At 41.5% G+C, this 27,149-nt stretch overlaps 1 protein-coding gene across 1 annotated transcript; it reads right to left on the minus strand.

Moving 5' to 3' along the window:
* Positions 1–69: 69 nt before the first annotated feature.
* Positions 70–16,458, minus strand: LOC135512726 (heterogeneous nuclear ribonucleoprotein M-like). Its single transcript, XM_064935040.1, has 15 exons — positions 16,199–16,458; positions 7,909–8,084; positions 6,179–6,231; positions 5,560–5,567; positions 5,380–5,473; positions 4,989–5,261; positions 3,464–3,667; positions 3,313–3,373; positions 3,043–3,150; positions 2,914–2,958; positions 2,722–2,793; positions 2,540–2,641; positions 1,853–2,406; positions 1,677–1,728; positions 70–443 (listed from the first exon to the last, which is right to left on the minus strand). Exons 1-15 carry the CDS (start codon positions 16,237–16,239, stop codon positions 280–282), a joined length of 2,007 nt encoding a protein of 668 aa, XP_064791112.1. The 5' UTR covers positions 16,240–16,458; the 3' UTR covers positions 70–279.
* Positions 16,459–27,149: the final 10,691 nt, after the last annotated feature.

Raw genomic sequence — 27,149 nt, forward strand, 5'->3', positions numbered from 1 at the left:
ACAAACCTCTGGTCCAGTAAGATTCCAAGCTGCCATAGTACATTTGAGTGGCAAGGAAGAGACGGAAAACAAAATTCCAATGTTATTTATTATCAAAACACCTCAGAACAAAAAGGCAATGAAGTGAAGCTTTAAGTAAAATGAAGAAATACAATTTGGTTACTAAAAAGAAAAATGCACAGATGAACAATAACTAAAAGTACACATTTGCACTGTTACAAATGTCCAACAAACCAAGAAATATGCAAATATCAGGGTCAAAATGACAATCTGGGACAATTATGCATTTCTGTCAATTCTGACGTCAATCTCTCTTCCATTCAGCCTGTAGCCATTCATGGTGTGACATGCTCTCTCGGCAGTCTCCGGGTTGTCGAAGCGAACCACACCACAGCCCTTGGACTTGCCATTCTCGGTCTTGATGTCAGCATATTGGACGATACCTGCAGAAGAAATCACATCGTTTAAAATAATTTGGCTGAAGTTCCAATTGAATCTTGGGTCAGACTCACCATGGTGTAATTGTGAAATGTTGTGGGTTAAAACATTAAAACTTAAAACATTCCATTTACATGTTTTTCAATTCTGTTAAATTACATTTAAGATAATTACTTCAACATCACAAGAGACTTAACTACCTAGAACTCGACCAGAGGGGAATGCGTCAGAAAATCTCTTAGTTGCATATTTAACATACTAACTACAACAGCAAATGTTGCAAGAGCTGTAATATCTAGTTACCCTTAAAGTAACCATTCAGATTTTTTTTAACTAAAGATGTTTAGTGACTTGACTACAGCACTGGTCTCTTGGGTGCAAGAAAGTCCTTACGTACAGTACCAGTCAAATTGACACCAACTCATTCAAGGTCCTTTTTTTTTTTTTTACCATTTTCTACATTGTAGAATAGAATACATCAAATCTATGAAAACAGAATCAAGTAGTAACCCAAAAAGTGGCAAATCAAAATATATTTTAGATTCTTCAAAGTAGCCAACCTTTGCACTCACAACCAGCATCACCTGGAATGCTTTTCCAACAGTCGAAGGAGTTCCCACATATGCTGAGCACTTGTTGGCGGCTTTTCCTTCACCTCAACAGTCCAACTTAAACTTGACCATTTTATCTCAGTCATGGACACTGTTACGGAAAGTTGTGGCTGCTTTGATTGATGTACGGTTGTCTCTACTTTGTCCTTTGTGCCAATGTTTTGTAATGCTACCATGTGCTGCTGCCACGTGTTGCTATCGTGTTTTCATTCCAGGTGAAGCTGGTTGAGGGTGGCTACTTTGAAGATTCTAAAATATATTTTGACCTAACACTTGGTTACTACATGTCTTCACTATTATTGTACAATGTAGAAAATAGTAAAAAGGCCTCCTGAGTGGTGCAGTGGTCTAAGGCACTGCATCACAGTGCTAGCTGTGCCACCAGAGATTCTGGGTTAGAGTCCAGGATCGGTCAAAGCCAGCCGTGACCGGGAGACGCACAATTGGTGTGGTTGGCTTCCGGGTTAAGTGGGCATCGTCTCAAGAACCAGTGCTTGTTTGGGTTGTTTGGGTTTCGGAGGACGCACGGCTCTCGACCTTAGTCTCACCGAGTCCATACAGGAGTTGCAGCGACGAGACAATTGGATACCACAAAATTGAGGAGAAAAGCTTAGATTATGTTCTTACCGCATGTATTGAAAGTATCCTTCAGCACCTTCCAGGTGAAGTCATATGGCAGCTACAAGAGAAGAGTCAAATCGATCAGTTGAAGTTTACAATGGTGACTGTTGAATACTAGTTCAATATGCTGAATACGCTTTGACCACAACAACGGGGACACTTATTTCTCTAGAGACACTTACATTCCGGACAAAGATCTGACAGCCCTTCCTGGCATTGGCCCCAGGACCTCCAAAACCATTTCCTCCAAAGCCCCCACGTTCCATCTCAGCAGGCCGGTCATACTGGCCTCCAACACTGGCAGCGCCCATGTGGTCCATGGTGGAGCCCATGCGGTCCAGCCCGGTGGTCGGGAAGCGGTCCATGCCAGCAGACCCCATGCGGTCAAAGTTGGTTCCCATCCTCTCCATGCCGGTGCTCATGCGGTCCGCCATGCCCATGGGGGAGGTGAAGTCCAGGCCGGCGGACATGCGGTCTAAACTGGATGGGCCTAGGCAGTCAAACCCAGCTGGGCCCAGGCGGTCCATGCTGGAGCTCATACGATCCAGGCCAGAACCAAGTCTGTCCATACTGGGACCCAGCCGGTCCAGCCCAGAGCCCATACGGTCAAAGCCAGAGCCCCCCAGCCTGTCCATATCAGACAGGCGGTCCATTCTCTCCATCCCACCCAGACGGTCCATTCCACCACCCAGGCGATCCATGCCAGAGCTCATGCGGTCCATGCCCAATGAGCTACCTGTAAGTCAAGGGAAAACATAAAAAAGAAAGGACAACGACTAGTGGGGCAGAGTTTAGGTCCTGTGAGAAATCAGCTTCAGGCATGTTCAACACATCAGCAAGAAATTTAGCAAATCCTTAAAAGTACTAACCCATTCCTCTATCAAAGGACTCTCCAAAATTATTGCGAGACATGCCCATTTCATTTCGACCACACTCCCGGTCAAAAGTACCACCAATCCCACGGTCCATCTCTGACAACACAAGAGCTGAAACTATTAGAAGACCAGCCAAACGAGAATGTTCCACGTCAGTGTGAAATTAATTTCCTTACCATTCATACGTCCCATTCCTGATGGTCCAAAGCGCTCCATGTTATTCATTCCTCCACCAAAGTTATCCATGCCTTGAACAAAAAAGAAATCAGAACAAAATGTCATCTTTAACACTCAAATGTATTAGAAAAAACACGATGCAAATGATTTGATGAACTGCACTCATTCAACGCAGCACAAAACATACATACCTCCCATTCTACCCATGCCACCACCGAAGCCCATGCCATCCATGCCTATAAACCAAACAATTAGTGAGTGACTGGATGAAGTCAAATGAAAGTTCAATGTGAAGGAGGATCGCAAAGACAGCCCCTTACCCCCAGGTCCCATGTTGCCCATTCCTCCTCCACCACCTCTGTTCAGTGCGGTGGCGTCAATGGGTTGGCCACCAGGCCCCAGTCCCTGCCCAATGCCACTCAGGCCACCTGAGGGAAAAGCAATGATGACAGAGAAACAATTACTACGAGCCCTTCTATTGAAGATCCTATGGAAGCTAGCCTTGAAGATACTCAACATTTGACAGATTAGTTCTGTTTTTCATTGACTTCATGTTAACTTTGGGGGGAGGGGTAACACATTGTACTTACGTGGTAGTGCTGGGGGTCTCTCCTGTGGTGCAAAGTCTCCTTTTGGCAAGGACTTCTCATCCTGAAATATCCAATACAAGCATTTCTTAAAATGTGTACAGTTTGACACTTACTAAAATTAACAAATGTTAGTCTCCAGAATGTTGCTTACCAGTTTAACATGCATGACCCGGTTGAACAGTAGTTGACCGTTGAACATGCTGACGGCTTGGACAGCTTCAATAGGCATGTCAAAGGTGACAGTGCCCATGCCCCTGCTATTCCCATCCTTGTCCTCCAAGATGTCAGTACGCACCACCACTCCTGCCATGCCAAACACCTCCTTCAGCTTCTTCCAACCAACCGTGTAGTCCAGCTGGAAACATTAAATTGACAATAGGGATGCACAATATATCGGTAAGCATATCGGAATCAGACGATATTAGCTAAAAATGCCAACATCAGCCCGATGTCTAGTTTAACGGCGATGTCAAAGCTGACGTGCATACATATAACGTAGGTAGATTACGTAATGGCGCCACGAAAAATACAGCACTACACAGAAAAAAAAGCAGAAAGACTAAGCACACACTTCCAACAACTAAACAAGTTCAAGTCGAGCAGTCATTTGAAAGAGTAAGAACATTTCTGCAAGACAACTCCATTAACAGCAAGATAATGGAATTCATTGCCCTTGACACTCAACCGCTCTCTGTCGTAGATGATGTTGTCTTTTTCTGACTAGTCGAACACCTCGAGCCCCGGCTGTACCAAGTAGGTGCTATTTTTCAGATGTTTCCCTACCGGAGTTACACAGTATTGTTGAAACGCACATCCCTGAGCTACTTGCTATGGGCGTCACGACTGACATTTGGACCAGCGATGTCAGCCCCGTGAGCATGTGGAATTTGACAAGGACTTCGTACTGAGGAAAGCCGTATTGCATTCTCAAGAATGCCACTTCTGCCATTTGAGAACATGTTTAAAACATGAACACACTCCTAGTGCCATTCGAACAACTGACTGGAGAAATAAGCTAATCAACTGCGTCTGCAGCAGACGTGATACCCTCTGTCATAGCATTGAAACACCTGCTTAACAAAAATGCCAACAGACCGTCGGGTTAACTTGGAAAACTACTCTACTATAGGCTGTGAACAAGCGATGCTAGGTACAAGGACCGCTACTTCTATGCAGACAAGAAACAGGGTATACGCGAGACTGTTAAACCGCTGGACAAGATGGAAACGGACATAGTGACAGTGCGCACCCGAGGAAGAGGGGCCACGGACAGACAGAGCTGAAACTTCGCTGCTTGACATGTATGATGAAATCCTGGTTGAGACTGAACGAATGAACAATTAAACAGCACAACGAGTGAAAGAAATAGGTTTTGATTATGTTTTACTGGTAATGGGGACATACTTAAATGCCAACAAAATAACTTTTTGGTCAGTGCGTGTGTGTTTCAACTATTTAACTGTCCTAGAACGCTTAAAGGGGAGCTGAAATGTAAAATATCGGTATCTTTTTTTGGCAAGGAAAATATAGGATATCGGTATCGGCCAAAATTGTAATATCGATGCATCCCTAATTGACAAGGTTAAAATACTTGCAATAACATAATGCAATATATGACTTCATCTGATATTTTAAACTATGTATATTGGCATACTGGTCTACAATCTGCGACTTACGTTAGCTACGAAGACAGTGCTTCCGATCTTGCCAGCCTGCAGCCCGTGAATAATCTCATTGGGGATGTTAGAGTTGTTCATGAGGCTGGGGGGGATGTTGACCATGGGTGGGCCGCCCGGTCCTGGGCCCATGCAGTCCATGTTCATCCGCTCCATATTCATGTGATCCATCCCCATCCCCATGTTCATTCCACCATGGCCACCTGGGGGGCCACCACCACCACCACCCTGGGCCCTGTGTGAATCCCTCTGGGCAATCACACCATCGGGGTCCTGGGGAAATAGGATTAGAGAAACATTGGCAACATTACCAAACAGGAAATACAAGCCTATTGATATTTATTTTATTCTGGTGTTAAGTGTCAGTAGCTTAAAAACAAATATTGCTTACCTCTTTAACCTTCAGGGGCCGACCATTCAGGTTGTGCTTGTTGACCTTCTCCACAGCCTTCTTCATCAGCTCCTCAGTCCTGAACTCAACAATCCTGTTGCGACAAAAACCATGATGAATATCAGGAACTTAACTTTGAGACATCTATAAGAATAAAGACTGAATGAAGAAAATACTTACGCACAACCCTTTGTTGATTGAAGACCACACAACAGCATCATTGAAATAGAAAAAACATTTGAGTTAGTAATCAGTTGTGGCAATGTAGAGAACAATGACTTCATGCATATTCAATGACAAGGTTAAACACATTCTACTCACTTGTATGGCCTTAGCCTAGAACAGTCAGCTACTCTTTCAAATTGAGTTGACAGCTTAAAAGCTGGTCACCAGACAATATAACAAATGCAGAAGTCTGGTGAATCTAAACCCTTAAAAACATTGTCCACATCAAAAGCAGAAGTCCCACAGACAAAATGGACTCTTGAAGGAAATATCTGTTCCACAAAAACAATTCAATGGACTCAAATCTATTGCATGTTACAACCTCTTGGGGACTGGGCCCGACTTTAGTCCCAGATGAACAAATCTGCAGCAAAATGGACTTTCCAAACTACTGGAACCTGAATTCCCAATACGACGCCAACCCATGAGATGACATTCAGTGCCAGACTGCAACATGTTCTGTTCAGCGTCACCCATTTGACACGATTTCATCAAAACTCCATGTCTGAAAATCCCCACAATTAAAGAAAAGGTAACTCAAGCTGACAAACACAGGTTTGTCTATTGCACTTACCCTTGATTTGCCTTCTCCGTCCATTAAGTGTTCCACGTACGTTACCTCACCCACTACAAATCAGATTCCAGACGACACACACCAAGGGAGAGAAGCCGAGAGAACAATGGGGGTTTAGAGCAGACACACAAGCGGTTGGTGACCATGAGCTCGGCCTGCTACTCCAGAGCCTCCCCCCAAGCACCTCAGTAGCACAATTCTGGTACAGATCTACAAAAAGCTCTTACTGGATCTCTAAAATGGCTTCTTAGCCTGTCCTTGCCGAGTCCCAAAACACAAAGACCAATAGAATGAAAAGAACAATAGTCAAATAGCTACCAGCCCTGTTATCGGATGGACTGTCAGCATGGAGGAACCCTTTTCTAAATATAAACTTGACAGAATTAAAGTTTGCGAAGCCTTTTGAAACCACGAGTCCACCCTTTCAAAATCCATGTTCCTTGTTAAATGTATTTAGAACCACTGACTGATAACGGTTCTACCGCACCTTTGAATGAATACACACAAAAAACTAAATTGTACCAACTCAGCTATAGAATGACATTTTTGGAAAGTTGTACATGCATTGAACCTGGAGGCACAACATTAGACCTGGAGGCACAACAGTGTCCAACTTTGTAACTAACAGAGGGACAACCATTGCTAATTCCAGCAAATGTGTCAGCACCATAAATGGACATGAACCAATCCTCAGCTGAAACAAGAACAGGCGTAAGAAGAGGCTTCATTTTGTAGACCTGTACCCCAAGAAATCGCAAACACACATCCGTGATCGGTACAACATGGAGATCTGCGGAAACAACAAACCTAAAAAAGAGAATGCAATTTAACGCCACATTCAATTATATCCAAACACTAAATTCTGTTTCTGAAAAGCATTGGTAACCTCTCAGAACACCTATGCTTTTGTGATTAAAAGCAGGTGCTACTTACTACATTCGTTCTAACATATCTATAGCTTTGCCAAAAACATGTAAACGTCTGTTTAAACTGTTAGATAAACAGTACACAGTTGCTTTCGTTGCAGGATCCAAAATTGAAGATAAGTTGAGGACAACTGATCCATGCTGCAAATTAAGATAATTACAGACCCATTTATCAAACATTATAATATTCTTACATTTGACAATCTCCAAGAAAAGGATCGCACAGAACATAAGCAGCAAGAACCGCTTTAACAATTGTTGCGTAAGCACCTGAGAGCAATTCATTATGTCTCAAGGTAATAAGTACGTTGATCTATTTTTCGGCATTTGTGAGAAACGCAATTTGCTATATACCATTCAAGACCCAACACAGGAATTGATTGCCCATATACTATAAGCTCTGTACTTCATTTGAAGAGCCCCCTTTAGTTGGTAGATTCCCACTGTTCAATCAAGTGTAGCTGAAGAGATCAAGCACTCCAAAGTTGAGCACAAATTTATGCTATTCGCAACACTATAAAAATGACTTGCCAATGGCAGAAATCACAGAACGGTTCTGAAATCTGAAACATCCCGGAGAGTTAGCAGAACACAGGCCAATCCATGGAAAAGCCGCTCCCATTTGACGTTTTGCCACCTAGTCCACATACCAAGAACCTCATAGCTAATAATTGCAACTTGGGTCCTTTACAGGCCAGAGGCCTTCCAGTCAACATGGTGAAGTGGTTCAACACAAATGACCAGTTATGGAAGGCTTCATTAGCCTTACTGGTCTTCATAGCTACAGCGGATCCAACACCTTACCTTTTTCTTTCATTAGATCTTTGAGTGCCTGCCATTTCACATCGTATGGGATGTTGCTGACAAACACACGGTATCTCTTTGATGGGTTTCCATAGGGCTCAAAGCGACCACCTCCACGCTTCTGGGGCCTCTCCTTCCTGGTATTGGGTTCATGCTTGGCCTTGCCGTTCATTTCCCTTTGTAAAGAAAAAACACATTAGTTAGATAGTTACCTAATACATACATAAGAATAGATGAACTCATTAAGACTTTAGTTAGCTGACTAGCTAAATTAGCTGCAACAAAATCAGACCGCTTTTGTTAGCTACTCGAACGATAAGCCTAGCTACCTGGAGTGGAGCCTGATATTGCACTCACAATCATGGTAGGGATGTCGAATTAATGGGCTGCTACAGTCATTATGGGGAGCGCCCGGTTAATTTTTTAAATTTCTGTTATTTTACCAGGTAAGTTGACAGAACAAGTTCTCATTTGCAGCAACGACCTGGGGAATAGTTACAGGGGAGAGGGGGATGAATGAGCCAATTGCAAACTGGGGATTATAAGGTGACCATGATGGTTTGAGGGCCAGATTGGGAATTTAGCCAGGACACCAGGGTTAACACCCCTACAACCAGTGCCATGGGATCACCCCTACTCAGAGTCAGGACACCCATTTAACGTCCCATCCAAAAGACGGCATCCTACACAGGGCAGTGTCCCCAATCACTGCCCTGGGGCATTGGGATGTTTTTTTTAGACCAGAGGAAAGAGTGCCTCCTACTGGCCCGCCAACACCACTTCCAGCGGCACCTGGTCTCCCATCCAGGAACTGAACAGGACCAACCCTGCTTAGCTTCAGAAGCAAGCCAGCAGTGGAATGCAGGGGGGTATGCTGCTGGCTAAATTGTGCATAAGAGCATTTTTTACATTTCTAAATGGCTAAACTTATGAGAAAGGTATTGATGAAATCTGAGTTTGCGTCAGTTACTATCCATGATTCGGACAGTATGCATTAGTACATTACACAAGCTGACGTTTTGACCACATCCAAATTGGGGGGGAATTACACATCCTTTTTACCTCAGATTAGTGATGTTAGTATAAAAGTTGACTATAAAACACAAATGACAAGATCAATTGCTTAAAAAGAGATCCATATCTTTTTTTTTTTTACACATATGCACACACTTTGGGTTGCAAGACTTAGAAAGCTATCATTTTCCCCCTTCAAATGGCATGGATCATTCGGGGGGGTCTCAGGCTTGGGGCGGTGTCCAGATTGTCATACCGACCATGTGCCATCACGGGATATTTGGTAATACTGAGCCTCTAATACCGAAGATTAACAATGCTAACAAGTATATGTAAAAGCCCATCGAGAAAGCTAACTAAATGCTAACGAGTGCATTGGAAACATTTTATACAGTCTCTGACCTAAACTATTTGCAGGACAGACAATTTTTACAAAAAAATTGTCTTTATCGCATAAAGTATTGCACAAGTTCACTGCAGATATTTACTTAAAATGTAGCTACAAACACTCAAATGTATTAAAAATAAAATACTCCGGTTTGCAGTATAAACGGTATACCGCCCAAGCCTCTAAAAGTCGCTGGCCACACACCAACACACTGATTTGACAGTCAAACTATCACTTAAATAGCAGCCAACCATTGTCACTGTCGATAACCTATGGCGGGTCGTGATTCATTGAAGTTGACAGTAAGTGTTTGTTCCCTTTTTCGTGATGGCAGCCTCCCAAAAACCAACATTCCAAAATATAGATAAGCCTTCTACAAGTTGTCATTTAACTAACCATGTATAGGTTATTCCAAAATCCCTTGTGGCCTTTGAATTAGGACTCTTCGATATGGCCTAAAATGCATATCGATTTTGTGTAACTTATGAGCGATTCACGATATACATAAAAAAAATATGACCAACTAATAATTTAAAGTGCAACATGCAGAAAATCACACCGCCATTTCCTGCCTTCTAAAATTCAAATAATTTGTCTAATTTTGGTTTGCAACAAACTAGTGTAGAGAATCATTGTACCATCAAAATAGCTGTGAAATATCTTTTCCATAACCAAAAATATATTTTCGGTTGGTGAACAAAACCTGCAAAAAAAACAACTTTTTTTTCTCTCTCTCCAATTGTTAGTAGCTACTAATCTTGTCTCATCGCTACAACTCCCGTACGGGCTCGGGAGAGACGAAGGTAGAAAGTCATGCGTCCTCCGATAAACAAGCCGCACTGCTTCTTAACACAGTGCACATCCAACCCGGAGGTGTAACCTCATCTCCCCCCTTTTGTGCAATTGATTTCGCCGTGATAAATCAAGGAATGACTGACAAGCAATGTCCCCTCTAAGCTACGCAAGTGCACAGCCTTGTACCTCCTGCAGGACTGCTGCGCAGAAGAAATGCCAAGCCGCGCAGAGATGAGATTGAACTTCACTGAGTTTGCACTATATAAATAAAAGTTTGATCAAATTAACATCACAATCAGACCCTTTTCAATGCAAACCAAAACAAATATAACTTTTTAATATTGAGTCTGACTTTGTTGTAGGCAGAGCCAGAGTGCAAAGGAGAAGAATTCTATTGGCAGGGATCTCGTTCATTTACCCACAAGTGAATGCGCTTTTCAGATCAGAGCCTCACGTGTGCACATTTGTTGATATTCTTTGCGAGTTCAAATTAAATTTTTATTTGTCACATACACATGGTTAGCAGATGTTAATGCGAGTGTAGCAAAATGCTTGTGCTTCCAGTTCCGACAATGCAGTAATAACCAACAAGTAATCTAACTAACAATTCCAAAACTAATATCTTATACACAGTGTAAGGGGATAAAGAATATGTACATAAAGATATGAATGAGTGATGGTGCAGAGCAGCATAGGCAAGATACAGTAGATGGTATCGAGTACAGTACATACATATGAGATGAGTATGTAAACAAAGTGGCATAGTTAAAGTGGCTAGTGATACATGTATTACATAAGGATGCAGTAGATGATAGAGTACAGTATATACGTATACATATGAGATGAATAATGTAGGGTATGTAAACATTATATTAGGTAGCATTGTTTAAAGTGGCTAGTGATATATTTTACATCCTTTCCCATCAATTCCCATTATTGAAGTGGCTGGAGTTGAGTCAGTGTGTTGGCAGCAGCCACTCAATGTTAGTGGTGGCTGTTTAACAGTCTGATGGCCTTGAGATAGAAGCTGTTTTTCAGTCTCTCGGTCCCAGCTTTGATGCACCTGTACTGACCTCGCCTTCTGGATGATAGCGGGGTGAACAGGCAGTGGCTCGGGTGGGTGTTGTCCTTGATCTTTATGGCCTTCCTGTAACATCGGGTGGTGTAGGTGTCCTGGAGGGCAGGTAGTTTGCCCCCGGTGATACGTTGTGCAGACCTCACTACCCTCTGGAGAGCCTTACGGTTGTGGGCGGAGCAGTTGGCGTACCAGGCGGTGATACAGCCCGCCAGGATGCTCTCGATTGTGCATCTGTAGAAGTTTGTGAGTGTTTTTGGTGACAAGCCGAATTTCTTCAGCCTCCTGAGGTTGAAGAGGCGCTGCTGCGCCTTCTTCACGATGCGGTCTGTGTGAGTGGACCAATTTAGTTTGTCTGTGATGTGTATGCCGAGGAACTTAAAACTTACTACCCTCTCCACTACTGTTCCATCGATGTGGATAGGGGGGTGTTCCCTCTGCTGCTTCCTGAAGTCCACAATCATCTCCCTAGTTTTGTTGACGTTGAGTGTGAGGTTATTGTCCTGACACCACACTCCGAGGGCCCTCACCTCCTCCCTGTAGGCTGTCTCGTCGCTGTTGGCAATCAAGCCTACTACTGTTGTGTCGTCCGCAAACTTGATGATTGAGTTGGAGGCGTGCGTTGCCGCGCAGTCGTGGGTGAACGGAGTACAGGAGAGGGCTCAGAACGCACCCTTGTGGGGCCCCAGTGTTGAGGATCAGCAGGGTGGAGATGTTGTTGCCTACCCTCACCACCTGGGGGTGGCCCGTCAGGAAGTCCAGTACCCAGTTGCACAGGGCGGGGTCGAGACCAAGGGTCTCGAGCTTGATGACGAGCTTGGAGGGTACTATGGTGTTAAATGCCGAGCTGTAGTCGATGAACAGCATTCTCACATAGGTATTCCTCTTGTCCAGATGGGTTAGGGCAGTGTGCAGTGGGGTTGAGATTGCGTCGTCTGTGGACCTATTTGGGCGGTAAGCAAATTGGAGTGGGTCTAGGGTGTCAGGTAGGGTGGAGGTGATATGGTCCTTGTCTAGTCTCTCAAAGCACTTCATGATGACGGAAGTGAGTGCTACGGGGCGGTAGTCGTTTAGCTCAGTTACCTTAGCTTTCTTGGGAACAGGAACAATGGTGGCCCTCTTGAAGCATGTGGGAACAGCAGACTGGTATAGGGATTGATCCTGCAGCCTTGCGAGGGTTAACACGTTTAAATGTTTTTAACCCAGTTACAGATAAGTATAGGTCAGCAATGGGTAGTTACTGCTTCCTAGAAGAGCACCAAACATGTAGGCTACATTTCTTTGAAAATTCAGGTAAAAAGCTGGTCTTAATTTAAGGGGCCGTGTTGTATTTTGAGACAGGCTTGAATATGGTGGTTTCTGTCATCATTACAATGCAATTTACAGTCAAATTGACAGTAAAAATATTTAATGGCAAGCCCTTCATAACGTAAATTTAAAAAATAATAATAATAATAATAAAGTCATGCAATGTAGGCCTGCATTGAATGCCACATACAGGCTCCTGCAGGCACATAAATCAAAAATTATTTCCAAGTGGAAATGTTATGGGATTTGCTCCATTGGTTTTGTTGGTAGACCTACATTATGGTCAAATAGACAGTAGCCAATAGGCCATTGTGGCTACAACTGTACTGGTACAGCCTCACAGTATACGTGCACCGGAAGTTACAAAAAGTTCTCACAACGTTCTAGTTTCCTCTCACAAGACCTAAAATGTCCTCAGTACCCCAGAAAATGTGAGGGAACATTGATGACAAGTGTTCCTTCTGTCTTTGTTTTGGTGAACCAGTACTAAAACGCAACATTCCAAAATGTAGCCCGACTGTCCTCTAACCAGTGATGTAAAAGTCTCCAGTTTCCATGTATTTATCTAATCTCTCGATCAATGAGAGAAGACTAGAAATAGACAAGATGGCGGAGTAGACATTTTCGGATTACTTAAATGACCAAAAAATAATAATATTTTAATAGCGCAGCATTTTCTAAACAGACCCCCTGCAACTGGACATTTTATGAGACCCGTCTCCACGAATCGATAAAGATAGTATCATCCATACCAGGTTAGTTAAATCTCTGGTGATGTTTTGTTTAGCCACACCTGTAGCTACCAGTATAATGGTTCAAATATTTTTGATTTAAATCACATCTGGTGTTACAATCTGTAGCTATTGATTGATGGAGTCGGTCTGATGGTGAACAAGAGTCGAAACGTCCAATTACCCAAAAAATGGCTAGCTACACTTTGTATTAATGTCTAGAGATGTAGCTGTAAAATATTAGCTAGCTAAATGCACTCTTCATTCGTGTTGTATTGGTTATTCTTAGACCAACTTCAAGAGCCTGTCTGAGTATTTCTGGCCTGGTCTAACTAGTTGCTCAAGCTAGCTAAGGAGCCACGACTTGGCTACAACTCCCATACAAAGCTGGCTAAGGCGCTGACAGACAGCAAGCGGCGAACGGGGTGGCTCAATCATTTACAATGAAGCCTAGACGGAGGGCGAAATTCTATCCAGGTGGAGCAGCCGGTGGTGCTCGTGGAAGCCGCTCAGCAGAGGCGGAGAAAATAGGATTCTGCTCTATTTTTTTCAAGCGATGCAGTTGTTGACCAGTCGCAGTAGAAAAACAGTCTGCGTGGTTAAACGTCAGTATATATGTCCAACAGCTTGCCCACTCGAGCGAGCTATTTTTTAATAAATATTTCTGTTGAATGTAAATAAATTTTAAATGCATGCTTATGGTGTCAAAGCGCACATTTACTAGAGGGGTAAGTAGCGTACTCGGCGGGGAACTCTGCAATATTCCGCTGGCTGTCTGAAAAGAGGTTAGCTTCCCTTTCGTCCTAGCCAATTAAATTCAACTCCAAGATTTACGATGGAGTGGAGCAGGGACTAGTGTGGGTGTACTGAAGCTCCAATGTCACAAATTGTAGTTATCAAAAACTACTAATTTCAGCAACCAAAGAATAGCCTGAAATTACACGTTGTAGTTGTGGGATTGTCTTTGGGTGCTAATCAGAAGATTGAGAAAACCTTCCATTGTGTGTGACGTCGAAACTCCAGTCTCCAGTCACCGCTCAGCTTCATCCTAAATTCTGGAGGAGTTTAGTCTGCTACATTCACCCCTTTACCAGATATGCAATATATTCCATAGATGGGTGAGCTGACAAAAACTATGTGCATGGAGCAGAAGTCTGTGTGTTGTTGTGATTCTGATTGGCCAGATCACTAGAAAGAAAGAAGATGAAACAAGCTAGTTTCTTGTCATTGATACCATGTCTTATTTTGAGGTGACTGATTTCATGTCAATAATGTATTTGAGAGAAGTGCTGAACGTGCAAATATATATATAGTTTTTTGTAAATATTGAAGATGAAATTTAGCTTACATGTTGTGAACAACTTAAACCAACCCTGTCTGTTTTGCCCCATAGTTGCGCACGGCTCAGTTGTTGCTAAACAACCAACCCATCTCGTGTTTGAATAACTAGCTAGTTGGCTACTCCGCAAGACCAAATACACAGAACAAAAATATTAAACGAAACATATGAAGTGTAACTCAGTAAAAATTGTAAGGAAATTAGTCAATTGAAATAAATTAGGCCCTAATCTATGGAATTCACATAACTGAATACAGATATGCATATGTTGATCACAGATACTCTAAAAAGAATGGTAGGGGTGTGATCAGAAAACCAAAAACCAGTCAGTATCTGGTGTGAACACCATTTACCTCAGTGTGACATCTTCAGAGTTGATAAGGCTGTTGATTGTGGCCTATGGAATGTTGTCCCACTCTTCGATGGCTGTACAAACTTGATGGGTATTGGAGGTAACTGGAACTCATCACGGTATCTCTGTGCATTCAAATTGCCATCGATAAAATGCAATTGTGTTTGTTGTTCGTAGCTTATGCCTGCCCATACCATAGCACCACCATGGGGCACTCTGTTCACAACTTTGAGATTAGCAAACTGCGCTCCCACACAACACCATACACTCTGTCTGCCATCTTCCCAGTACAGCTGATACCGGGATTCATCTGTGAAGAGCACACTTCTCCAGCAAGGCCAAACTGCAACCAGGTCAAGACCCCGGTGAGGGCGACAAGCACGCAGATGAGCTTCCCTGAGAAGTTTTGACAGTTTGTACAGAAATTCTTCAGTTGTGCAAATCCACTGTTTAATCAGCTGTCAGGGCGGCTGGTCTCAGAAGATTCAGCAGGTTAAGAAGCCGGATGTGGAAGTCCTGGGCTGGCGTGGGTACACGTGGCCTGCGTTTGTGAGGTCGGTTGGACATACAGCCAAATTCCCTAAAATGACTTGAGGCAGCTTATGGTAGAGAATGTAATATTAAATTATCTGGCAACAGCTCTGGTGGACAATTGGCAGTAAGCATGCCAATTGCATGGTCCCAAAACTTGAGACATTTCTGGCATTGTGTTGTGTGACAAAACTGCACATTTAAGAATGGCATTTTATTGTCCCCTGCACAAGGTGCTGTTTAATCAGCTTCTTGATATACCACACCTGTCAGATGGAAGGATTATCTTGGCAAATGAGAAATGCTCACGAACAGGGTTACATTTGTGCACAACATTTAAGAGAAATAAGCTTTTTGTGCGTATGCACAATTTCTGGGATATTTTATTTCAGCTCATGAAACATAAGACCAACACTACAAGTTGCGTTAATAACCCCCCCCCCCCCACCGCAAAAAAAAGTGTCGCAATGGATGGCGTACTTCACTAAAATAAAATAAGAGGACGAGGTCAAGTTGGTCAGTTAGCGAGTTAATTTTGTGCAAGCACGCACATTTGTAGCTAACGTTAGCAGAATCAATTGATTAGCTAACGTTAGTTAGTGGTGATTAGCCAGTTAGATAACCATTAAGCTAGCTGCTACTAGGCATTTTGAGACAATGTACACGTAGCCTAACCTTAGCGAAGAGGAAGGTAAAATTAATTAACACGTTTAGTTAGCCAACTAGCTAACAAAAGAATAAATTAATGAAACGTTACCCCTGGCCTGGTTTCTCCGTAGCAGCGGCCTCGGTCGACATCTTCGCAGCTTATCCTGTTTCCGCTGTTTTGTTGCTGAATGAATTTGCGGTCAGTACTTCAACAAAGTTATTAAAATATTGCCCAAGTTTGGCAGTGGACCTTCACTTACGCAGTATTGAATAAATATAGGGTTTAATGTATGACTTTGGAGAGACTGGTCGGCTGCAAGCTAGTGAAATGGCGGATGAATTCTTCTTTGGGTTTTATGGCTAACTACACTCAAAAGGTAACGTTAAAATGTTGCCGCCACCAACTGGTCGGAGAAATGCATCCCGTTTGGGAGAGGCTATAGACGGATTAGCTGAGAACTTCACGAAAACGATGCCCACGCAAATGACAACACGGAGAAAAACACATATTTCAAAAATACATGTAAAAAATAAATAAATACAAACAAAAAACCAACAGGGTCAGTTCCGGGACTGCAGAAACATGGGAGATTGAGTTTCACAGTCCCGTCACTGACAGCGCGCCACTTTTAAATCATAATGAGTCTGAAATAAATACATCGCTAAAAAGTATTTCCACGTGCTTACACAATTTGTATTAGTCTTTTTTTTTTTTTTACATACATTATAAAAGCTATTAAATTTTTAAACAGCTAGCTAAAAGGCCAGCTAACGTTAACCTTAGCATACAACACTGTTTGCCAGAGCGAATACAGATTACTTCCTGTCTACAAGATGTTAAAGCAACACGTAACTGTTTAAAATAAAATTGTTTAGAATTATGCGGGAAGAAATACAGAAAATACTAGATAATTTACCTCGCTTTTTCACTTCCAAATAAGCAGTTGTGTTTATTTGTACTACAGCACAAACTCCGAGTGGATGTGATTAAGAAGGCGTGGCATCGATCGACTTCGATGTCCATGAATAAGCGAGGTTGCACCGAGGTAAATATCGTTTTATATTCACACATTCGGATATTTAACAGACAATCATCAGACATTCGCCAAATGCCATTTAAAAATGTAAAAATCAATAACTAATTCACCGTTTGTCACATAATCTTCAAATTAGATATGCTTTATTCTATAAATGTATGGCATACTTTTACAACCTTTGTTTTGAAGAAAAATTACAGTTTTGATTTTATAGAAATACATTCAACAGACATTCGCCCAAAAACATGACGTTTTGACTTGATATAAATACATAACATCTCAAATATTGCATTTAAAGATGAAGAAATCTAATTCAGTGATTGTCTCGGAAAAAAATGAAAATGTGCATTTATTTGCAATAACTTTAAAGAAATGTTCATTTCAAGTGCAATTTGTTCTATATGAAGTTAGACAATGTTTACATAAAGTTCTACAATGTTTACAATCTTAAGTTGTATGCCAAATCAATGTTCGCATTTTTAGTGCAACAGCTCCACATTTTAAAGTAGTTACAAGGCACAACAGTCATTTATTAATAGGTCTCTAATTTAACAGCAATCCAATCATTTTCTATTTTAGCTTTGTTGAAGTCCTTCTTTGTCATCCACAGACAAGCTGAATGGTACCATCTCTGGCATACAGAGCATTCTATCTGCAGTATTAAAAACATAAAACAGGGTTATGTTTATTTACATGTAAATTACAGTTATGGAATACCCTAATTCTGTTACATGCTTTTGCAATTAGGAACATTTTCAAATGTAATTGAATTTCTGAATTTATATTTATATGCATTTATTTGACTTTCACACGAATGAGATGCTTTTGAGCCCACACTACTACACTGTCTGAGCCAAGGACTGCATGTTTTCTGGTAACTTTTGATTACAATACTGGGTGGGGTGAATATATTGTATATGACATACAACATTTTTGTTAACTTGTAACTAGTAGCCTACAGCAAAGTGTGTTTAAATAATTTCTAACTTGTTAACCATTTCTGCTGGTTAGTTTTTGCTACCATGTGGGGTTTAGCTTGCTTGAGCCTGCTAACTGAGGAGTGTTAATTCACCTGTTTCCATACATGTTTCATTTTAAAACATGTATCTTACAAAGGAGTTGTTTCATCTAACTGCTTAACTATCTATCTGTACATGGAATTGTATTCGTTTTCTTTTTGTTACTTATGTTTTTCTAAACTTTACAGGAAAATGCCACAGACACTATCTGATGTGTGGAGACATTTCACTGCAGCTAATGTAGAAGGAAAAGCTGTGTACATTTTCAAATACTGTGCTAAATAATTTCTGAAGAATGCAACAAAGATGCAGAATCATCTGGCCAAGTGCATAAAGTTCCCTCAGCGGTCACAACAAGCAACCTCTGACAAAAGTCTGTATTACATTTACATTTAAGTCATTTAGCAGACGCTCTTATCCAGAGCGACTTACAAATTGGTGAATTCACCTTCTGACATCAGTGGAACAGCCACTTTACAATAGTGCATCTAAATCATTTAAGGGGGGGGTGAGAAGGATTACTTTATCCTATCCTAGGTATTCCTTGAAGAGGTGGGGTTTCAGGTGTCTCCGGAAGGTGGTGATTGACTCCGCTGTCCTGGCGTCATGAGGGAGTTTGTTCCACCATTGGGGGGCCAGAGCCGCGAACAGTTTTGACTGGGCTGAGCGGGAACTGTACTTCCTCAGTGGTAGGGAGGCGAGCAGGCCAGAGGTGGATGAACGCAGTGCCCTTGTTTGTATACTTCTATTCAAGGTCAAATCAGACACCTTATCGATAGCAACAGCTCATGGTCCTCCTGGAATCAGAAGTTTTTTGACTAAATGGAGGAACGTAGTTAGAGACATGCTGATGAATGTCTTGCTCGAGATGTGTATGCAACTGGTTCACCTCTGATGCTCACAGGCAATGTGTATTGGAAGAGATTTCTGAATGTTCTTTTTCCAGCATACACCCCTCCAACCAGACATGCTTTATCTACTAAATTGCTGGATGTTCAACATTCAAGTGAAGGTCAAGCAAATCATAGAGAAAGCAGACTGTATTGCAATCATCTCTGATGTGTGGTCGAATGTTCGTGGGCAAGGAATAATTAACTACATCATCTCCACCCCTCAACCAGTATTCTATAAGAGCACAGACACCGGGGACAACAGACACACCGGTTTCTACATTGCAGATGAGCTGAAGGCAGTCATCAATGACCTTTTGGACCACAGAAGGTATTTGCACTGGTGACAGACAATGCTGCGAACATGAAGGCTGCTTGGTCTAAAGTGGAGGAGTCTTAACCTCACATCACACCCATTGGCTGTGCTGCTCATGCATTGAATCTGCTCAAGGACATCATGGCACTGAAAACAATGGACACACTCTACAAGAGAGCCAAGGAAATGGTTAGGTATGTGAAGGGTCATCCAGTTATAGCAGCAATCTACCTCACCTAGCAAAGTGAAAAGAATAAGAGCACCACATTTAAGCTGCCCAGCAACAGTCTTTGGGGAGGTGTTGTCATCATGTTTGACAGTCTCCTGCAGGGGAAGGAGTCTCTCCAAGAAATGACCATATCACAGTCTGCTGACATGGACAGCCCCATCAAGAGTATCTTCCTGGATGATGTATTTTGGGAGTGGTAAGCAACCTGAAACTCATGAAACCAATAGCAGTAGCCATTGCACAGATTGAGGGAGACAATGCCATTCTGTCCACTTCACTGTTGCTCCAAGCAGAGGAAACTGCAGTTCTAAAATACATTGAAAAGCATGAAGACTTCTGCCTGAAGCCCATACACGCCGCAGCGTACATGTTGGACCACAAGTATGCTGGCAAGAGTATCCTGTCTGATGCAGAGATCAACAAGGCCTATAGTATCATCACTACCGTGTCTCTCCACTTTGGCCTGGATGAGCGCAAGGTTCTAGGTAGTCTGACGAAGTACACTTCCAAGCAAGGGCTTTGGGATGGAGATGCAATATGGCAGTCTTTCCAAACATATCTCATCAGCCCCCTGTTGGAAGATACAGTGCCTTGCGAAAGTATTCGGCCCCCTTGAACTTTGCGACCTTTTGCCACATTTCAGGCTTCAAACATAAAGATATAAAACTGTATTTTTTTGTGAAGAATCAACAACAAGTGGGACACAATCATATGAAGTGGAACGACATTTATTGGATATTTCAAACTTTTTTAACAATTCAAAAACTGAAAAATTGGGCGTGCAAAATTATTCAGCCCCTTTACTTTCAGTGCAGCAAACTCTCTCCAGTGAGGATCTCTGAATGATCCAATGTTGACCTAAATGACTAATGATGATAAATACAATCCACCTGTGTGTAATCAAGTCTCCGTATAAATGCACCTGCACTGTGATAGTCTCAGAGGTCCGTTAAAAGTGCAGAGAGCATCATGAAGAACAAGGAACACACCAGGCAGGTCCGAGATACTTAGTTTATAGCCGGATTTGGATACAAAAAGATTTCCCAAGCTTTAAACATCCCAAGGAGCACTGTGCAAGCGATAATATTGAAATGGAAGGAGTATCAGACCACTGCAAATCTATCAAGACCTGGCCGTCCCTCTAAACTTTCAGCTCATACAAGGAGAAGACTGAATGAGATGCAGCCAAGAGGCCCATGATCACTCTGGATGAACTGCAGAGATCTACAGCTGAGGTGGGAGACTCTGTCCATAGGACAACAATCAGTCTTATATTGCACAAATCTGGCCTTTATGGAAGAGTGGCAAGAAGAAAGCCATTTCTTAAAGATATCCATAAAAAGTGTCGTTTAAAGTTTGCCACAAGCCACCTGGGAGACACACCAAACATCTGGAAGAAGGTGCTCTGGTCAGATGAAACCAAAATTGAACTTTTTGGCAACAATGCAAAACGTTATGTTTGGCGTAAAAGCAACACAGCTCATCACCCTGAACACACCATACCCACTGTCAAACATGGTGGTGGCAGCATCATGGTTTGGGCCTGCTTTTCTTCAGCAGGGACAGGGAAGATGGTTAAAATTGATGGGAAGATGGATGGAGCCAAATACAGGACCATTCTGGAAGAACACCTGATGGAGTCTGCAAAAGACCTGAGACTGGGACTGAGATTTGTCTTCCAACAAGACAATGACCCAAAACATAAAGCAAAATCTACAATGGAATGGTTCAAAAATAAACATATCCAGGTGTTAGAATGGCCAAGTCAAAGTCCAGACCTGAATCCAATCGAGAATCTGTGGACAGAACTGAAAACTGCTGTTCACAAATGCTCTCCATCCAACCTCACTGAGCTCGAGCTGTTTTGCAAGGAGGAATGGGAAAAAATGTCAGTCTCTCGAATGTGCAAAACTGATAGAGACATACCCCGAGCGACTTACAGCTGTAATCGCAGCAAAAGGTGGCGCTACAAAGTATTAACTTAAGGGGTCTGAATAATTTTGCACGCCCAATTTTTCAGTTTTGGATTTGTTAAAAAAGTTTGAAATATCCAATAAATGTCGTTCCACTTCATGATTGTGTCCCACTTGTTGTTGATTCTTCACAAAAAAATAGTTTTATATCTTTATGTTTGAAGCCTGAAATGTGGCAAAAGGTCGCAAAGTTCAAGGGGCCGAATACTTTCGTAAGGCACTGTACTTTGTGGGTCTGAGGCTCTTTCTGACCAATACAAGAGTTGAAAAATTGGTGGCCATCCAGGCAAATTTGAGGCTTTTTGAGCCTGACAACGAGCCATCCTCAACAAGGTTGGAAAGTGACAGTAAAGATGAGGCCTCAGAGTCTGATGTTCAAGAGGTCGACATTGAGGAGGTCCCGGGAGAAGACATGGAAGCCTTAGAGGAAGACAACCAAAGCTTTAGTATCTAGACTATAATTCTACAGATGTATGTTGAAAACGTTTTTGGGAGATGTGATGGATCATTGGGGATCATTCAGTATCTCCTTTTCCTTCATGTTCTGTGAAATCATCCCATGTGAAGAGTCAATTTATTTAATTAAAGTTCAATTCGTAACAATTTTATTTAAAAACATTATATTGGAAAGATTTAATTTTGTCTACTTATGATAAGGTAAAATATTTATGTTTCTGTCTCCATATGATATGGTAAATATATTCAATGTAAAAAACATCTACATATAAATGATATTAATATTAAATTGCATATATTTCCGTTAATTCCCATATATGCCAGTTAATTCCCACGGAAAATTTCCACCTCTGAATATTCCCCAAAATGTGCAACCCAAACAATACAAGGATAACCCTGATAAAAAAAGTTTCAAGACAACATTTCATACTTCTAAATGTCTTGAAGGATGAAACTACATGAGTTTTCATAGCCTACTGCTATTTTACACAAAGACTAACCCAGTTAGTCACATCGGTTTTCTCTGGATGATGCAAAGCACACATTGATTGGTCTTGCTTCGCATTGAAGACTGGAAAAAAAGAGGACTGCATTTGTATGCATTGTTGACACATTTAAAGATGCTTTCTGGAACCCATAGTTCTAAAGGTTGTGCTTCAATTACAAAATCTGTCCCTCACAGTTGCATACTAAATTGTTCTCTCACTGTCTGTGCTTTGTCCCCTTCCCACACCCTGTAGCAAAGGGTACCCCAAAGATCGTCTTTCTGCTTTACACGACCCATTGGAGCCAAAAGTTTACCTCGAAAACACCTAGTCAACTTTGTTGTAAGCTACTGTAAGTCTGAGAATTCCCCTCCTTTTTTCTGTATTTCCTGTTAGCCTAAAGCAGAATAAAAATAACACCTCCCCTAATGGCTAAGACATAAAAACAGCAAGGTTCCGAGAGATCACCATGTGGGATTTAGAAATATATATAACATGAATTACAATAATTATAGTAGGTACATCAAACCTACATCAAAGTACATTAAACCTCCCAAAATGTATTTTCAAGTATCAGTATTTCCTTTTTCAGGCTTTTTTCCTGAGGTAATAGATTCAACTGTTCAATGCTTACAGCCAAATGTTTAATACCCAGGGTATTCCCAGAACACATTGTGGAAAGTCTATAGATTCAGTGGTCACTTTATTAGGTACAACCCCCTATGCATGTAGAACATTGTGAATTCAAAACAGTTGATGAAACTGGGAAAGGAGATAGACTGTTATTTAAAAAAACAGTTTTGTAACTTTTCTGAGTTACAAAAGACCATCACAGACTGTGCTGTCATTTTGCACTTTCTAAAGTTCAAACAAACAGTAACAGAATACCTGAATACTTCTCTGCATGCTTCAGTGTCCAGCAAGCCAAGACCACTGGACTTGGTGTATGTAGGAGCAATTTATTTTTGTGAATAGGGTGGGGAACCTAATAAAGTGGCAACTGAGTGTAGATATCACAAACAAGTCCTTTTGAGCAGTGTCTGTCTGTTATACGTTTGATCAATGGGTATAATAGTACATCTGATCCCCAAGGTCCTCATAGGCTCACTTTGATACATAGAGTTTTAGGTAAACAAGAAAACTAGGACATTTAAACACTGCCAGAAATCTTTCATCCACTCATATAAAACGTCTTTTAAAGTACAAATACCTTTCTACGACCACTGTTTTTCTGGACGTTTTAAAAGGTTTGCAAATAATTATTTCTGCAAGGAATGTGAATTGAAAGGGATTTGGTAATATCTATGTAGGTGACATAGTTGCTACACTGGTATAATGAGAGAGAGAGAGAGAGAGAGAGAGAGAGAGATAGAGAGAGAGAGAGAGAGAGAGAGAGAAGAGAGAGAGAGAGAGAGAGAGAGAAAAGGTGAAATTCCAGTGTGCCATCAGAGCAGCAAGATTTGTGACCTGTTGCCATTGTAAAAACACTGCAACCAGTGAAGAACACGCACCATTGTAAATACAACACATATCTATGCTTATTTATTTTATCTTGTGTCCTTTACCATTTGCACATTGTAAAAACACTGTATATATATATATATATAATATGACATTTGTAATGTCTTTATTGTTTTTAACAGAAACTTCTGTATGTGTGATGTCTACTGTTAATTTTTATTGTTTATTTCACTTTATATATTATATACCTTACTTGCTTTGGCAATGTTAACACATGTTTCCCATGCCAATAAAGCCCCTTGAATTGAATTGAATTGAGATGAGAACAGAAGAATGAGAGATAGAATAATATAGCATAGTATAGTGACAGCCTGGTTGAAGTCCTAGTTTTGGATGGTTAGTGCCAGTAGATTGCAGAGGGATTCACATACAGTTCAGAGGCAAATCATAATGTATACATTTAGCCCAAAGACCAAACATGTACCGTCTACTTCTTATATTAGTGATTTTTTTAATCCACCCTCTGGTATCGTTCAATACCCATGCTACTATATATATAAATACAGTATATACGTATGTTATGTTTCACTCTTAGTTTTCCTTTTTTTCTATCTCTCATGCCATATTCCCATTGCTAACATTATAGTTTTGCTATTCCATTACCTCCGTTCCATTGCTATAGTTTCTGTAGTCCGGTGGCCAGTTAGTAAATGAAAAGAAAGAAGACAAATATTTCCATTCTTCCCATCACGAACTGGTAGAGCTGGGACACCATGTGGGTGCAATAATTATGAAGTAGAATAGAAAACAGCGGTACTCAGAACCTCCCTACACATACCACTAGCCGCCCTCTAAGTAATTTTCTACGAGAGCAAAACTCTCATTGTAGAGAACAGGACTATGATGTAACTTCTACAAAATTGGTATCACTTCTAACAATGACTGCTACCAGAGGGGAAGAGGCAAAGCGAGAGGGATAACCGGGCCCAAAATCTATCTTCTCAAGCAGGTGCCGTTTTGTTCACATACCAAGCGAGGAGTTTTCGTATGGCCAATGAGAGAATATTGAATTTGGTTAATCGGGATCGGAGTCCCAGCCACGGGACGGTTGAGCTAACGTAGGCTAATGCGATTAGCATGAGGTTGTAAGTAACAAGAACATTTCCCAGGACATATCTGATATTGGCAGAAAGCTTAAATTCTTGTTAATATAACTGCACTGTCCACTTTACAGTAGCTATTACAGTGAAATAATACCATGCTATTGTTTGAGGAGAGTGCACAATTTTTAACATGAAAAGTTATTAATAAACAAATTAGGCACATTTGGGCAGTCTTGATACAGAAATGCAATGGCTCATTGGATCAGTCTAAAACGTTGCACATACACTGCTGCCAGCTAGTGGCCAAAATCTAAATTGCACCTGGGCTGGAATAATACATTATGGCCTTTCTCTTACATTGCAAACACGATGGTACAAAAAAATACAAAAGAACAGTTGGGTTTTTCTTTGTATTATCTTTTACCAGAGTTGTTGTGTTATATTCTCCTACATTCCTTTCATATTTCCACAAACTTCAAAGTGTTTCCTTTCAAATGGTACCAAGAATATGCATATCAGGGCCTGAGCTACAGGCAGTTAGTTTTGGGTATGTCATTTTAGTTTTTTAGTTTTTTTAAAGGCGCTGTGCCTTCAGAGGTTTTTAACAAAAAAAATGAATCTCTTATTTGTTACTTGTGACTTATTTGATCGAATATAAGTTTCGTAATGATTTGATTGTTACGAGTATACTGATATTGTAGGACACGTGACATCCCGACAACTTTCAGAGAAAAAAAACACTTTATATTGTGCCTTGTCATCACGAGTTACCAGCCAAAGTCATAAACCCTGCCTTTTTCTACAAATGTACCTACTTAAAATAGTATTTTGAACCTAACATTGACCACACTGCTAACCTTATGCCTAACCTTAAATTAAAACTAAAGCCCCGTTTCATTGGCACTTTGAAGTCAACCCTTGGGCTGGCCTTGGTGGGCGTGCTAAAAGTGCATTTCCACTGCCTCTGGAAATTATAAATGTCATGTTGCTAGGTAGCCAATTTGTAACTGTTAGCTAGCAAGATGTTGAATAATTTAATTCATCCTCACCATGTTGTAACTAACGTTACTCCATACTCCTTCTAGTGCCAGCCAGCCATGTTATGTTTTTTTTTTGTTGATCAAATTCGACACACTCCATATAAAAACTCCAAGCCAGCTAGCTTAACTCTTACCTTGCTTGCCATTGGCTATTAGCTAACTAGCTACCGGTCGTATTGAACACTAGCTTGCTACATTATATCAAACCTGTCGTCTGGTTTGCTTGGTTAGCTAGCTAGCTTTCAATATGACCTGGCCAGCTAAAATCCCTACTCGCTCATGGTAGCTATCTAGCTTGTTTCAATTCTGATTTGCTAGCTAATGTTAGGCAGCTAGCATTTGAGGGCTGACTGTTATCATAAAAGTTTATCGTGTTGTGCAAAAATGAATGAAGGATCCAGCTATGGTGGTAATTAATGTCTGACTACTGCAGTACTGCTTGTCCATATGCTAGCTAACAGCAACAAGCCCAGAGCTAGCTAAACGCGTCAGCCTCCAGCAGTGCTCAGCTTGGTGGTTGCATAGTAACTGCCTCACCAGTCCGAATTCTAATCGACCTGGCGCCAGGTGTGAAACTGGACTGCGCTGGCCTGGGTTTCCAGTCCGAATTCTAATCGACCTGGCGCCAGGTGTGAAACTGGACTGCGCTGGCCTGGGTTTCCAGTCCGAATTCTAATCGACCTGGCGCCAGGTTTGAAACTGGACTGAGCTGGCCTGGGTTTCCGTCGACCCAGCTTGAATGTGAGAATTCCATTTGAGTCAGCTCAAAGTGCCAGTTGAAACGGGGCTTCATGCATTTTCACAGGTTAAAGTTAGGTGGTATAGGGCCTGGTATGGTATCTTGGCAAAATAAATTGCACTTTTACTGCAGTTTCAAAACTGCATTCTTTTTTTTGTAAGGGGGGCAGTTGAGTGACGCAAAGCAAAAAGCTAAATATTATGGATATACTGACAAGATACTACATGTCTCTCCGCACTAACAATGTGAGTCGTCCACAAAGCTGCGTCTAGCTCCCGCCTATTCTTACTTTCGATTGATGGATACTTCTCA

The sequence above is a fragment of the Oncorhynchus masou genome, chromosome 24, assembly GCF_036934945.1.
Source record: "Oncorhynchus masou masou isolate Uvic2021 chromosome 24, UVic_Omas_1.1, whole genome shotgun sequence".
Lineage (NCBI taxonomy): Eukaryota > Metazoa > Chordata > Actinopteri > Salmoniformes > Salmonidae > Oncorhynchus > Oncorhynchus masou.

Coding starts and splice junctions, on each gene's coding strand:
- LOC135512726 (XM_064935040.1), bottom strand. CDS start 16,239: ATGTCGACCGAGGCCGCTGCTACGGAGAAACCAGGCCAGGG. Junction 3,668..4,988: donor GCACTGTCTTCGTAGCTAAC/GTAAGTCGCAGA, acceptor TAATGTTTCCAG/CTGGACTACACGGTTGGTTG. Junction 2,959..3,042: donor GGGCAACATGGGACCTGGGG/GTAAGGGGCTGT, acceptor TTTGGTTTATAG/GCATGGATGGCATGGGCTTC.